Source organism: Chionomys nivalis, chromosome 13 (genome assembly GCF_950005125.1).
Source record: "Chionomys nivalis chromosome 13, mChiNiv1.1, whole genome shotgun sequence".
In the NCBI taxonomy this organism is placed as follows: Eukaryota; Metazoa; Chordata; class Mammalia; order Rodentia; family Cricetidae; genus Chionomys; species Chionomys nivalis.
The window spans coordinates 34,938,092-34,954,472 of NC_080098.1; the positions used below are offsets into that span (position 1 = coordinate 34,938,092).

Here is a 16,381-nt window from a genome sequence, read left to right on the forward strand (position 1 = left end):
AGAAAGTTCAAGACAAACCTGGGGTGTGTGTGTGTGTGTGTGTGTGTGTGTGTGTGTGTGTGTGTGTAAACTGTTCCACAGGACTCCAGCCTGGTGTGTGTGTGTGTACACATTGTTCCACAGGACTCCAGCAAACCCAGCAATGTGCCGGCTCTCATGAACAAGGAGAGCACTCCATGAGGCATACAGGACCACTGCAGGGCTGTCTGGTGTTTACAGAGGGTAAGTGTACACACTCCAGCAGATGAAACAGGTTTCATGTATACTTTGACCTTTTGTCTGAGAAGCAACGTTCTGGGGTACTTACCGATACTTGAGTAATTCTGGAGAATATTTTGACTTGGCTTTGAAAATCACCTGCAATGACAGATAAACATGGAAGATTGGGGCATAAAGTGTTTAGCAACAAGATGTCACCATCTCTTAAAGTCCCCTTCCTTTTACAGCCAGGTACCGGGCACTTTCCCTGACACTGAGAAGCTCTTGTAGTTCTCAAAAGGCTGAGGTGAAGAGGGTACCAGGTTCCAGGACTACCCAGGCTACAAACTGAGTTTAAGGTCATCTTCAGCAGCTCAGTGAAACCTTGTCTTTTTCTTTTTTCTTTTTTTTTTTTTTTTTTTTTTGGTTTTTCGAGACAGGGTTTCTCTGTAGCTTTGGTGCCCGTCCTGGAACTAGCTCTTGTAGACCAGGCTGGCCTCGAACTCCCAGAGATCCGCCTGCCTCTGCCTCCCAAGTGCTGGGATTAAAGGCGTGCGCCACCACCGCCCGGCCGAAACCTTGTCTTGAAACATAAAATAAGGACCGAGGATGCATACTAATAAATACCTGAGCTCAGTCAAGTGCTTGCCTAACATGAACAAGATATTGGGCTTAGTTCCCAGTACTGCAGAAAACCAAAACAAAAAAAAAAAATGGGACTTCATTAAAGTAGCCAATGAAGAAAAGACAGAAACTACATGACTTTTAAGGGGTGTTATTTTTTTTTAAGATTTATTTATTTATTATGTATACAACTTTCTGCCTCCATTTATGTCCACATTCCAAAGAGGACGCCAAATCTCATTACAGATGGTTGTGAGCCACCATGTGGTTGGTTGCTGGGAACTAAACTCAGGACCTCTGGAAGAGCAGTCAGTGCTATTAACCACTGAGCCATCTCTCCAGCCCCTAAGGGGTGTTTCTGAAGCAGGCATGGTGGTATATGACCACCATCCCCACACTCAAAGGTTCAGAGCCAGCCAAGGCAAGACTCTTGTTACATACAAAAAAGGTACTTGATCCTATCATAGATTTTGTTTGACATTGTGCTACAGTCAACGTATGTAGCTTTCTTTAACTCACTATCTACAAGTCCCTAACGCTCTGGTGGCTTTACCGTGAGACTAACCATCCCTACCTATGGTGCCTCTGGGAGCTACACTGCCAGCCTGGACACAAGTGAGTGGTCCTATCCCATGAGCTCGGCTCCATGCATGATGCTGTCAGCAAAGAGAAGGCCAAGACCAGCCCTGCCTTTGATGGCTTACAGTCCCACCGAAGAAAATGTGTCCAGATATGCAGACCTACTAAAAGAGTCTCTAACTGCAGCTGGTGGGAGCACAGACTTACAGGCTGCGGACTCAGTCTCAGACTGGGCCATCATCATCTCTGCCCTCAGTAGTGCTGCAGGTGTGGCCTAGGTCACACGAAGACATGGGAAAGACTATGAATGGATGGCCCAGGGCTCCTGTGGGATTCCAGCTTACTCCCAAGCCTTGGCCAATGCTGTGTCTGCTTTCTCTGGAATGTGCAGAATGATGTCCTCACTCAAGAGATACAAAATAGTCCCCACAATCCCTTGGTCAATACAGCCCCACCAACTATGTACCTTACAAATAAGGAAATGCTTTTTTTGCTTCTAGAAGTCCCTGGCCCTGCAGCTCTGCCTGCCCACTTTCAGTGACGGACACACTGAATGAACTCGGGAAAGACCCAACAACCCTAGCTAAAACCCGTGAAAATCCTTTCCCAGCCACACACAAAGGACAGGGTTCCCATTTCCAGCACACACATCTTGGAAACATTCTCCTGCTTCATCACAGCAACCCACGTGTGAGGAATAGTTCTGAGGCAGAACCTTTACACTGTTCCAACAGTACTGGCAATCAATAATAAATAGTATTGGAGGGCTGGAGAGATGGCTTAGTGGTTAAGAGCATTGCCTGCTTTTCCAAAGGTCCTGAGTTCAATTCCCAGCAACCACATGGTGGCTCATAATCATCTGTAATGAGGTCTGGTGCCCTCTTCTGGCTTGCAGACATACACACAGACAGAATATTGTATACATAATAAATAAATATTTAAAAAAAATAAACAGTATTGGAAACTGAGAATATGGTCATGTGAGCAAATACATTTAGAAACATTAGAAAACATACTTATCTTCTTAAATCATTTGTGTGTGCATGTATATGGGCACAGATGTGCCGTGCATGCAGGTAGAGGTCAAAGAGCATCTTTGAGTCTGTCACGTGGGTCCCAAGGATCAAACCCAGGCCATCAGTCTTGCCAGCAGGCATCTTGACCCACTGACCTGTCTTGGGGTCCCAGAAAATACCTGTTCCCTACAGGAATTCTCAGAGCCTTTAAAAAAGACTGCTATAATGTCAGTCTCTAAGAGAAACATGCTGTAAGTCAGTTTTCCAAACTGATTTCATCACTCAGTCTTCCTAATGGCTGCTCAGAGACCAGATGCCGGGGAACACTGCCCTGCGGTAGAGACGGGGTGTTCACGGCAGCCTGAGAATCAGTAACACCACCAAACAAGAATGGCAACAACAATTAGGAAGAGCAGCTGGGCAGTGGTGGCGCACACCTTTAATCCCAGCACTTGGGAGTTCGAGGCCAGTCTGGTCTACAGGAGCTAGTTCCAGAACAGGCTCTAAAACTACAGCGAAACTGTCTCAAAAAACCAAAAAAAAAAAAAAAAATAATAATAATATTGATTAGGAAATGATGGAGGAGGGCCATCTTTCTATCTGTTGCTTTTATTGGTTAATTAATAACGAAACTGCTTGGCCTCTGATAGGGTAGAATTTAGATGGGTGGAGTAAACAGAACAGAATGTTGGAAAAAAAAAAGCCGAGTCAGTGAGTCGCCATGATTCTCCCACTCCAGACAGATGCAGGTTAAGATCTTTCCTGGTAAGCCAGCTCATTGTGCTACACAGAATATTAGAAATGGGTTAGATCAATATGTAAGAGCTAGCCAATAAGAGGCTGGAACTAATGGGCTAGGCAGTGTTCAAAAGAATACAGTTTCCGTGTAATTATTTTGGGGCATAAGCCATGCGGGCGGCCGGGTGCCAGGGACGCAGCCCTGCTGCTCATATTACAACAAGGAAGAGCAAATTTAAAATGTATCCAAGTTTTAGCCCCTGGACATGAATCCAAGGAATACACTAAATAGGAAAGCCGCTCCTCTCACCTGCTGCTATCAAAGATGACACTAAGCTGCCAACCCTAACTCACCACTAAGGTCTCCTCGCTGCCTGAAGGGAAGAAGTCATCCCAGATGATAGAAGGACACCACCATGATCCTCCCAAGCCAACAAATCAAACTCAAAACAAAAGCCCCACCCACTTTGCATGTGTGGCAACGGCATCTCGTCTGAATGCAGCCAGGCTCCTCAGACTGTGCTCAGAACTCTTCCCTCATCCTAAAACTTAAGTTCCCTAAAGTTTACAGAAATGACTGACGACTGAAACTGAGATATTAGTAACGTGAGAACGGATATTTGATAGATAGCATACCGATATATCAATGCAAATATAAAGATTTTGAACATAATTTTGTCCTCATTAATTAAAAGACATACACTCTGCACTAAGTTGTAAAGCGGTAATAATTCCAGGCTGTCCTGTGCACCCACTCTGTCTGCAGGCCTTCGTTAAAGATTGATGGAAACCAGCCTCACGCGACGACTTGGTCCTTGGGGCCTCTGTGAGCCTGCACTGACTCTAGGAGCTTGGCTGGGAATACAAGAAACTCCTTGGTGGGGAGGCAAAGATGAATCACTCTGTTGCAGTTTACAGAGCTGTTGACAGCACATATATCCTGATGGATACAAAGTCAGAGCCACAAAAGGTGCAGGAAGGAGACCCCACCACCTGACCGCTTAAGGGGTGAATTCAACAAGAGATTAAGGAAGCAATTGTAACAGGCAGACAAAGGACTGCCAGAGTGGGCAGCAGGCATTTGGCTGGCCTCTGAAGAACTGTGGAAAGGAAGAGCTGGTTCCTGACCTGAAGACAAACAGGCATTACCCTAAACAGACACCAGCGAAGAAAGAAGAGGGAAGAGAAGATGGAGGGTGTAGGAATGGGTGAGAGGAAGAAAGACATTGAATCAGGCATGAGGACGGGTAAGGAGGCGTGGAGGGTTGTGAGACCCAGGAAGGTCTGAGGGGAAGTGAGGAGACGGGAGGTGCAAGGGTCTGAGGACAAACGGGGAAGTGTGAGGGCGGGGAAGTCTGAAGGGAATACAAGCCGGGGCAGGGCAGGCTGACAGGGATCTGAGAGGTGTGAGGAGGTGAGAGACCAAGGGAGGTGTCAGATAAAAGAGGGGATCAAAGGCAGGGGTAGGGAGGTGTGAAGACACGGGGTACAGAGGGGTCTGAGGAGGTGAGGGAGAGGTGGAGGGGTAGGGTACAGGACGGTCTGAGGAGGTGAGGGAGGGATGGAGAGGTGGGGTACAGGACAGTCTGAGGAGGGAAGGGTGGAGAGATGGGTACAGGATGGTCTGAGGAGGTGAGAGAGGTGTGAGGTTGTAGGGAGGTGTGGGACAGCATCAAGATGCGAGTGTATGAAAATGAAGGAGATGAGAAAAGGTAAAATGTGAGGAGGGAAGAAAGGAAGGGAGGTGAGGAGAGAGAACCGGGGAAGTATGTGGAGAGTGAGGTTGAGACGTGGAGTGTGAGCAGACATGGAAGGCGTGAGGAGCTAAAAGATATGAGGTTACAGAAGGGGGGCACTTGGATTTGTGGGTTCGTGGGATTTGACAGGATGTAGGTAGGCAGAAGGTAGAATTACAGGGAGGTGTGAAGACATGGGTGTGGGGCAGAGATGGGAACTGTGAGGACACAGAGGAGCGGAGTTGGAGGTGGAAGTGTGGCACAGCAGGAAGGCTGGATCAGGGGCCAGGAGACACCAGCCTGGCCCTGTCTTGGGAGAGTACATTCCCAGGTTAAAACCATAGAAGGGTTCAAGGAGAACTGCTCTCGGCAGAAGCAAAAATGGGCAAACCAGATCCATGCTGTAGATGGATGGCTGTCTGGGCAGTTAGGTGGGGAGAAAGGGACTTCCTTTTGGGGTGACAAGCGATTGTAGTAATAGCTGTACCACTCTAAATGCAGTGCCCTTTTAAGTAGGGGAATCGTGGGATGTGAATTATCCCCTAGTTAAGCTGTTGTTTTGTTTTGCAAGAGCAAAGAGGAACAAAGAGGAGTCAGACGGGCCTATTCAACAGTCAAGGTCAGTCTGCAGAAACACGGGACTAGGAGGGTTGTCACGTGTGTGGAGAGGTGAGGCCTTATGACTGTGGCCATTGGGTCTGGCAGCTGGGGAAGGCCGGAGAGGGAAGTGCATACCCAGAACCCCAGGCAGAGGGAAGTGGGAGCCATGAGTCAAATCTGGACATAACCACTCTTTAAAAATGGATGCAGGTGACATGTCAGGCAGAGGTTATTTGAGGGTGTGAGTTGGCCCTGGTTAAAATTTTAAGACTGAAGATCTGAGCAGGACAGAGGCAGGAGACCCAGCAAAAGGATGGAGTAGCCACCCAGGCCATGGCCTGGGGTGGTTTGAGTAAGAGCGGCCACCACAAGGAAACAGAGTCCAGCTGGCCATCTCCTGTCACCAAAAAGCTTCCAGTACCAGGACTGGGTTACATCTAATGGAGCTGTTGGCCAAAGGAGCCCCACTGGAATCCCCAAACAACTCAGGCTGTTACCAAGACTATAGTTTGTGATTGATTGCTCTCCACAACTAACAGCAAGGCCCGGTTGCTGAAGACAACACCCACACAAACTCACTGAACACAGAGATGTCCAGCTGGGACCTGCACTGAGCCATCATTCCCTCCGTTCCAGGGTCTCTGTCATAGAGAAGTCCTCCGCACATTTCCATAGAGAAACGTAAACACCAAGCCAGCCACAAACGCTTTATCTTCAATGGTGCAAGATACGTAGGGTAATGCTGGTGCAAAGCCACCACTGATCATATAATAAATCATTTAACCTTGAAGGCCTACTCCATGAGATGGAACCCATACCCTGAAACTAGATAGCCCAGGGACTAAGGTAAAACCAAAAAACTATTCTAAAAAAGAAAAAATAATGTAGTGATAAAATGATTCCTAATGATTCTGCTACACTCAGAGATCAGTGCCTTGTTCAGCCATCATCAGAGAGGATTCCTCCTGCAGCAGATGGGAACAAGTATATACACTCACAGCCAGACATTACGAAGAAAGTGAGAGACCTTGGCACACTCCATCAAATTCCTCCCCTCAGAGCTCAGGAAACCATGTGGAAGAGGCAGAAAGAGTAAGAGCCAGAGGGGATGGAGGACACCAAGAAAACGAGGCCCTCGGAATCAACAGGGGTTCATCTGAGCTCACAGAGCTGAGTTAGCATGGGTCTGGGTATATATTACTGCTTCCAGTTAAGTGTTTTTATGGGATTCCTGAGTGTGTAAACAAGTGGGTCTCTGGTTGTTATGCCTTCTTTCCGTCTGTGTTGTCCAGCTTTGATGTGATAGTTTTTGTTTTTGATAGTTCTTGCTTTATCTTACTATATTTTACTTTGTTGCATTTTTTTAAAGGAAGGAAGGAAAATCTAGCCCCTATGGTAAAGGTTAACAACTGAGTTGTCACTTACACCTGCTGGAACAGGGAAAATCAGTTTTCTCTATTGGATTGACACTGGACGTATCAACCACTCCAGGACAGGTTCAGGAGTAGTTGACCAGCATATAATGGATGTCACTGTTTTTTGTATGCTTTTAATTGGTTGCAGTTTGGCGTTTCGTTTTGCTTCTTTTTGGGTGGTGGCTTATTTTGTTTTCTTGGTTTTGGGGGGTTTTGTTTTTTGAGAAAGAACTTCAAATTGGTTGGGTAGAGATGGGGAAAGAATCTGGAAGGACTTGGGGAAGTGGAAGAATATGATCAAAATATATTTCAAGTTAAAAATTCTTTTATATAGTAAAAAATATAATAAAAATTATTTAAAAAGAGTAGCTTCGTAGATTCATATATTTGAATACTTAAGTCAGCAGGAAGTGGAACTGTTTTGAAAGGATTGGAAGGATTAAAAGGTGTGGCCTTGTTAAAGGAAGTGTCACTGGGGGTGGGCTTTGAGCTCTCTCTCTTCCTGCTACCTGAGGATCAGGATGTAGAATTCTTAGCCACTTTCCTCAGCACCATGTCTGCCTGTGTGCTTCCATGCTTCCTGCCGTGACAATAATGGACTAACCTCTGAAACTGTAAGCCAGCCCCAATTAAATGCTCTCTTTTATGAGTCATCTTGGTTTGCTGTGGAATAATCCTTTTGTCCACTGTGAAGATTTGTCACTTAGACTGGTTTAACAAAGAAGCCGAATGGCCACTAGCTGGACAGGAAAAGGTTAAGTGGGAAAGCCAAACTAAGAATGCTGGGAAGGAAAAGGGTGAAGTCAGAGGAGATGCCAGAGATGGAAAGGAATCAGGATGTATAGAAAATGCTGTAACAAGACATGAGCCGTGTGGCAGAGGGCAGATAAGAAATATGGGTTAATTTAAATTCAAGAGTTAGATAGTAACAAGTCTAAGCTATTGGCTGAGCATTTATAATTAATATTAAGACTTTGAGTGGTTCTCTAGGAGCAAGCGGCCAGGACAGAAACTTCCACCTACATTGGTCATGTGTTTCTTCACAGCAGCAGAACACTGACCAAGACAGGCTCCCAGACACCCTGAGAAGCTGGGTCAGGAACTGGGCATTTCCTCCTTCCCCTCCCAACACTGAGACAGGGCTTTCAGGGGATTCACCCACAGTGGGGAGAGAGAGGCAGCAGGAGTGGCCTGAAGGAGGAGGACACCAGTCTCATCAGAGACACCACAGGTCTGTCACCTCAGGTCTTACACGCCTGTCACTCGGGCCTTTTCCAAGACAAAGGGGCCTGCAAATTCCTCTTAGTTTTAGCTTCACTTCATCAGCCTTTTGTTATTGCGGGGAGGGGGTGTCAGTTAGCACAGGCTGGCCTGAAAGGCTCAAGCCCCTTCTTCTGTCTCTCAAGCACAGAGCTGACAGCCCCACAACCACCATACCCAGTTCCTCTGCTTCCTTAAGTTCTACCTGGAACTGGGCACTTTGATGCTGGTCACTTAGGAGGCTGAGATAGGGATCTAAGTTCAAGGTCTGCCTGGGGTACAGAGTTGAGTCCAGGGCCACCCTGGTCAACTGGGTGAGGACTTGTCTGAAAATGAAAAGAAAAAAGGGGCTGGGTTCGTAGTTCAGTGATAGCATGCTTGCCTCACATTCAAAAGAACTCGGGTTCAATCTCCAGTAAGAGGAAAGGGAAGGAGCGGAAAAGACAGTAATAAGTCCCCTCAGTGTCTGTCTGTCCTAGCAGAACCAGGCAGGGTGTCACACAGGTCTTAGGTGGCACTCAGTGACTTGTTCTCTATGGTGAAGGCTGTACATCTGAGTTTCAGCCTTAAAAGGCTGCAGCTGACAGATGACAGGAATGTGGCGGTCCTGCATGCTTCCCTGAACTGGCTTCTTCACTACCCTCAACTATAATTAACCCCAAGACCCCCCAGGAACCCCGGGCCCTTCGCCACACCCTTCCAGATGACAGGCCCCTGTGTGTGACGCAGTTCTTTTGAGAAGTGGCTGACCTCTGCCTCTCTCCCCTAATAAATCTCAGGCTGTTGATGTCACAGATCGGCTCACGCCCTCTGAACTCCCCATAACCCGTGTTTTCAACCACTACTTCACGCTGGCATTGCCATTCTCTCTCACTAAAGTCACAATAGTTGGTCCTGGTAGAAACAGCCCGCACCGCCTACCTTTCCACGTGTGACAGTGTCCTTTGCAAACCTGCTGTCCCCGGAGACACAGCCGTTCCCACTATGTTCCAAGAGCTGCTCCATGACATTTCCTAACTTATACTTGATTTGGAATTCCTCCTTTGTTTTCAGGGTGTGGGTACGCACCTGTAATGTCAGCATTTGGCAGGCTGAGGCAGAAGGATCATTTCGAGTTTGAGCCTAGCCTGGGGCTGTATATTAGGATCCGACCTGCAAATCACCCACTCCCACAAAAAAAAAAAAAAAAAAAAAAAAAAAATTCTTCTACAGAAACCTTCAAAATCCTTCCAAAATATAACCTTCTTAAGAGTCTGTACCCAATCCCGTGAAAAGATAGGCTTGGGGCCACAGCACAATCCCCTTACCCTCTGCTTACCCTCTGCAAGCCATGGTCCTGCCTTGTGGGCTGAAGGCACTGGGGAGCCCTTAGAAGTAGCTGAGAAGTTAGACATGCACACGTAGGTTTGTAAATGTATGTATGTGCGCTGGTCTGGGAATTGCATCTTTCCCGCTCAATTACACATCCTTTACATTCCTCCCGCTTTTTATTTTGTGACAGCGTCTCAGTAAGGTGCTGAGGGTGGCCTTGAACTTACTCTGAAGACCAGACAGGCTGTGAACTCCAGACCCTCCTGCTCATCCTCCAGGGTAGCTGGGATGGCAGGCCCGCACCATCACCTCTAAGGCCCATACATCCTTTTTTTCTTGGTGTGTACATATGCTATACAAAGAGCGCTACCCCAGCCACTTTATTTTATTTCAAAACATTCCGTATGCACACATGCACAGAGAGTAATTCATATGCCCAGCATTCACTTCCAATAGTAACGCTTTGTATGTCTGTTCCAAGTACGAGAGAGGAAGGGAGAACGTGAGTGTGTACGCCCCAGAGCTCAGCATCACAAGTCTTCCTAAACCAGTGTCCAACTTACTTTTTGAGACAGTATCTCTCACTAAATTTGGCAATGTCCAGTTAAGCTAGGCTGGATATGTAGGCAATTTCAGGGATCCTCCTGTCTCTGTCTCCCCAGTGCTGGGATGACAGGCATGTGTTACTATGTATGCCTGGCTTTTTTTTTTTTAATGTGGATGCTGAGTATCAGAAATAAAGTCCTCACATTTGTACAGCAAGCATTTGACTGACTGAGCCACCTCTCCAGCTCTGCACTTTGATTTTAATAAATAAAATTGCCACCATTGCCAGTTAAGCCCTGCTTAGTTCTGTTCCCTGCCAGGGTGATTCCTTCCCTGAGGCTGTTTTCAACCCAGGCTGGTTTATACTTTTACTGTGTTTATATATGTATGCAGAAGAAACTATGGGGCTGTCACACACCAGTTTGTGTTTCTTTTTTCTTCTTCTTTTTGTTTTGTTTTTTTGAGACAGGGTTTCTCTGTGTATCTCTGGCTGTCCTAGAACTCACTCTGTAGACCAAGTTGGCCTCAAACTCACAGAGATCCGCCTGCCTCAGTCTCTCTGAGTGCTGGGATTAAAGGTCTGAGCCACCACCAGCCGGCTGTGTTTCTTATGAATGTCTCTATCCCTCCTGCAGTCTTCTACAGCTGGCGTGTCCACCCACAACACTCAGTGGACCGGCTCTCTAGTTCCTGCGTCTTCACCTAGTGCCACATTCACCGTGCCTTCACAGGCCACCTGTACACATCCATCTCAAGCAGAGGAACAAGGGGAAGAGTGGGGAGGAGCTGAATCCAGGCTTGAACCGCGATAGCTTCGCCAATTATCAGCTGTGCATCTGGGATAGGTGCCTGACCTCACTACTCCTCCGGTACCCATAAAATAGGATGGGTAACAGCACCTGCCTGGTGCATTTCTGAGGCCTCGGTGAGTGAAATGCCAAACACCTGCCTATTGATAGGCACTATGGAGTCCTGTGGCGCCCATACGGCTACTAGGACTCAGGATCACCAGGCTTGTCTTCAAACCTCAATTCTAAATGCCCAAAGACTAGCCTGGATGCTTTCTCGACCATAAAAGGAGCTCTCTTACTCAACCAGGTGAGGGACTCAGCGGCACGTGAGCGCCTACTCATGGCCCTGCTGCACTGCCCACTTCCTGATGCACTGGGGAAATTACATAACCCCCGAGGCCCTGGTCTTCTTCCTTCTTCCCTTGCCTCCCAGCACCAGCATCACCCCATTGCCTCACTATGTGTGTCTACGGGCCCTGAGCATCCCACTTCACTGAGCAGGACGGCAGACGGTCAGGGTCCCTGAAATCAGATGCAGAGCGTGGCCCTTCCTATAGGATTCCCTGGAGAATTCGGAGTCGCCCTAGGGGATCTGCAGTTGAGGTCAGCAGTGCAAGGCAGTAAAGTGAGAGTGTGCTTCTGCACTCTTTGTTAGTTTTCCTTCCAGAGATACAGCTTTGGGATCAGAGAGGGTCTGCAGCCCCACACCTAGCCTGTGTCCATGGCAACAGAGCTGGGCCTATAGAGGCGACACTGTACGCATGGTCCCCCAGGACAAACTCATCCCGTCACTTAAGAAGGGCAGCTAGGGGCTGGAGAGATGGCTCAGTGGTTAAGAGCATTGCCTGCTCTTCCAAAGGTCCTGAGTTCAATTCCCAGCAACCACATGGTGGCTCACAACCATCTGTAGGGAGGTCTGGCGCCCTCTTCTGGCCTTCAGGTATACACACAGGCAGAATATTGTATACATAATAAATAAATAAATATTTAAAAAAAAAAAAAAAAAAGAAGGGCAGCTAGAAGCTAGACATGGTGGTACCTGTCTGTAATTCCAGTCTTAGGGAGTCTGAGGAGGGAAGGTGATGAGTTTGAAGCCAGCGTGGGCTACACAGTGAGGTCAAGGCTACCCTCCTATGGAAAGTTCTCCAAGTTGAACCCAAGGGCACGCCAAATGCTTCTCCTTATTCTTGTCCTGCTGAGAGCTGGATCCAGAGTCAGCCCAGTCCCAGGCTCAGACGGGCTCGGCATCTGCCATACAATTGAGGTGGACAGATGTTCATCTGGGTGCTGTCCCAGAGATATCTGTACCCTCTGTCCTCAGGTACCCACGACCATCAGTCCAGCCTCATTCTAAGGAGACATGCATGCCTCATGGGCTCTGCTGTCCAGTGAAGAGGCAGAGGTGACCTCGCTGACTCAAGGACCGCTTCAGTCTGAGCTGTTACACACTGCCCTGCCCTCCTGTTACTGCACATCCCAAGCTGACCGGGGAAGCACCGTCCACCTGCCTCGGCATACAGACTAACATCTGAGGACAGCCTCCCTCATGAGCTCTCTTCTCAGTCCCAGGAGTGACCGGGCTGTAGTACTATGATCATATTCTCACAGGGAGCCACGATCACACCTTTAGTTCAGTAGCCGGGACTCCTCAACTGTCACAGGATCCAAAGGAGATTAACCAAGTGACTGGCGGAACTAGTTAGTCAAGCCCAAGGGCTCCACAAAGGAGGGTCATCTGGTCAGCACACAGCAGCGACACACTGTATTTTACCACAGGATTCCTTCCTGCAAAGTAAATTATGTAAAACCTACGAAACAAGTTAGCACCAAAAATGCCCAGGTTTCCCCCACGGAGGAGCCTTCTGCTTCAGAAATAAGGCAAATGTGGAGGTTTATAGACTTTCCCAGGAACCCGTGACCTTGTGGGTCATGTGGTGTTGGATGGAGTTCCTCGTGTTCTACAAAGAATGAATAGCTATGGGAACTCCTGAAGAGGAAGCAGCCTGGCTGAGGCTTTTTTTTTTTCTCCTCCCCCCACCTCTCACACTAGGGATGGAACTTGGGGCTTTAAGCATTCGGAGCAAGTGCTATTCCACTGAGCTATATCCCCAACCTCCTTTTCTATTTTTATTTGAAGACAATGACTTTCCAAGCTGCCCGGGCTGGCCTTGAACTCATTCTGCAGCCCAGGTAGGCTTTAAAATGTTGATCCTCCTGCCTCAGTCTCTTGTGTAGCAGGGTTGATAGGCCTGTGCCAGCAGGCCCAGCTCCTGGGTAGGACTTTAAAGGACAGAAACCAGGAGAAAAGGAATACGTCCATATCGTGTCAGGAACAAGGGAGGGCACCAAGGATGGCTGGTCCCAAGTAGAAAGGCAGTTTTGCCTCGTGGTACAGGCCTGTCATCCTAGCTACCTGGGAAGATGAGACACAAGTTAGCCTGCCTGGCCCTACAGAATGAGTTCAAGACAGCCCAGGTAACTTAGTGAGATCCTGCCTCAAAATAAAAAGTAAAGAGAACTGAGGATATAGCTTAAAGGGAGTGCTTATATGGCATCGGTTCAATTCCCAGCACTGTGAAATGAACAACAAATACGTAACAGACTAAGTGTGAGAAGCTGGACAAAGAGGGTCACACTCTGTATGACTCCTTTGCTGTGTAATGATGTGTAATGTCCGGACAGAAAGGACAGCCTGAGGCTGCCGTGAAGAGGAAGAGGTGACTGTTTAATGGAAGCCACGGGTTGGATATGATTTGCCCCCAAAGATCTGTCTGTATGTTGGAAGTGTGGCCCTCCTGGGAAAGAGGTAGTAAAAACTTGGGCGCTGAATGAGTGATACTCTCCTGAGCAAAGCCAAGGCTTGCGATTTGCCTGCAGGACTTGCTCCAACAAACCCTACAGACTAAAGGTGGCGTGAGAGCCAGGAAAACAAACAGGTTTGTCCTAACCCCGGGGCTAGCGAACTACAGTCCACAGACCAAGTCCATCCCGAAGGCTACTTTTACAACCTGTGTGCTAAGGACGGTTTTTACGTTTATAAAGGATGATTTGAAAATAGAAGGAAGGGGCAGAGGGCTATGTGACAGAGACCACATGTGGCTCAAAGGCCTGATGTCCTGGCCAGTACCTGACACCCCTTCCTTTCTCCCCATCTTCCACATGAAGTCTGAGGACTGGGTATCTTGGCGAAGACACTACTAGGCTTCACTCGTCCCTCCCAGGTAAAGACCTCAGCTGAAGAATGAACTAGAATTTCTGAGCTCCCGCAGCCCCTATAGGTGCTTCTTGAGCCAGCCACTGGTGCAGCTGTTTTTCTCTCTTAGGAGCCCTGGCTACCTGGAGTTCGAGACAGGCAGGGCTTCCAGTCTGGAAGTGGCTTCCTCCTCACAAGGAAATCCAAGATGACCAGGAAGGGCTGAAGGAAGTGAACACAGATCAGATCTTCCCCAAACCCCAGACACCCTGGCGAGGAGGTGCTGCAGCCCTTCGCACGCTCCCTGCCCATGCTGGGCTCAGTGCTGAGCAGCTAGCAGGAGGAACATCTAACAAGCGAGGGATAGGGATGGGGCCTCAGAGGTGAGCCTGAGTGCGGGCAGATGCACCCTGGTATGGGTCACTGAGCTCATCTACACAATGACACCAACTTAGGACAGGGCTCTGCCCTGATGTCTCCTTGTGTGACCATGCAAAGGCAGGGACTGAGATGTCAGGGACCAGCATTGGGAGCTCCTAAGGATAACAACTGCCGCGTAGTCTCCTCAGCCAAGCCTCTGCTGGGGCCAGGGTCAGAGGACTGGAACCACTGAACAGAGCCGGGGTCAGAGGACTGGAACCACTGCTACAGAGCTGTCTTCCTATTCCCAGAGTGCCAAGCATGCAAAGGAAGTTTGGGGAAAGAGAGGAAAACAAGATGCTAAAGTCACATCTGGTAACCCAAACTTGCCATCACAGCTACTCAGGAGCCTGAGTCAAAAGTTCAAGGCCAACCTTGACAACCTGAGGAGATCCTGTCTCAAACAAAACAAAATAACAACAACAAAAAAAAAAAACCAAAAACAACAACAACAAAAAAACATTGCTAAAGGGGCAGCAGAGGAACCTGTCCTGCTCAAACAGAAGGTTCTACCCAGGAGGTACTGGGGACAGGAGCAGTGACAGTGAGTGCAGGCTCTCCATGAGCATAGACACACAGACAAACACAGACAGACATGTACACTGACACACACATACCGGTATTCAAGCACTAGCGCATGCAAACATGCAGAGGCATACACAAACATATTTAGAGACACACACGAGCATTCTTAGCAAGTATGTACTCAAAAACACACATAAGCATGCATCCTGATGGGGACATAGGTGTTCACACAAAGACATGCACAGAAGTGTACACACAACACAAAGACAAGCATGTACACACAGACGAGTTTTCACAGATCTACACAGCTGCCCACACACAGGCATATACACAAACGTGCGCGCTGACACACATAGGGTTCACATTCAGGCACACGGAGACACAGGTACATGTATATGCAAGTATTTGTACACAGAGACACACAAGCATCATGCATAAACAACTTCTCACAGACGTACACAGACCCTGACAGGTAAGTAGGGCACAGGCGCAACAGAGTAGTGTGGGCAAAACCTCTGCACCTGTGGTCACACAGGCAGATGCACAAATGCACACCTAGAAATGCACACAGCTCTGGCTGACCGAGAGCCTGGGGTGTGAGCACAAGGGCCAAGGCACATGGACCATGTGGGGTGCATAGCCCAGGCTAGGCATAGTCCCAGCTCTGACATGAGATACCCGGAGTCAGCAAGATCTGTCTTGTCTGTTTCCCAAGCTTTAGACCATTTCACAATCACCAAGAGGCCTAGAAGCTTCTCCCTCCCAGCTCCCAGAGGCCTGACACACAACAGGTATTTGATAGATAAATTCTGAATAAACTGACTGCTAGGAAGTCACAGTAAGAACACACTCTGTCCAAAATCCACTACCCCGTTCTCCTGGTGGCGTGGTGACATAGTCCACAGACTCCATTTTCTGGTGGCTCCTACTTCCCAAATCAATGTCCACTCGCCACGCCACCTCTCCCCACAGAGAGTTCACTCCTCCATTCCTCTCCTCAGACCACAGAGGGTCCAAGAGAAGCCTGTACCCTTTCATCCAACCAACCCCAGGAGCCTCCAAAATTGGAGTCCTGGACTGGAAATTCCTAGGAAGGTGTCTGGGACACACAGCAAACAGAGCCCCAACCACCTCATGACCCTCTGCTCTACAGATAGGCCTGCACAGGCCTGTGCAGAAGCTGAGAGACCTCTTTGGACCATCTGCCCTATAACCTGGTGAGAGGGACAACACAATGCCCCCACACAGGGACTTTCACGGTCGCAGTCTTATCCTGCCCTAACCATTAAAAGCGTGATCTGATGTGGAGCTTGTCAGACTCCGGGTCCAAGGCTTCTGTGCACGTCTGGTCCTCACCCACAAGCTGTGTGTACCTCAGCCAGCCCCTGGAGCTGGTGCAAGGACTCATTACAGGGAACAACAGGTCTAT

The 16,381-nt window shown here is 48.4% G+C and overlaps 1 protein-coding gene across 1 annotated transcript in view; it reads right to left on the bottom strand.

Moving 5' to 3' along the window:
- Positions 1-16,381, bottom strand: part of Gpr137b (G protein-coupled receptor 137B) — a 32,691-nt gene that overhangs the window by 12,353 nt on the left and 3,957 nt on the right. The window contains exon 2 of the mRNA XM_057786912.1: positions 308-357. Within this exon, the coding sequence (XP_057642895.1) occupies positions 308-357 (50 nt within the window). The remainder of the gene's footprint in view (positions 1-307; positions 358-16,381) is intronic.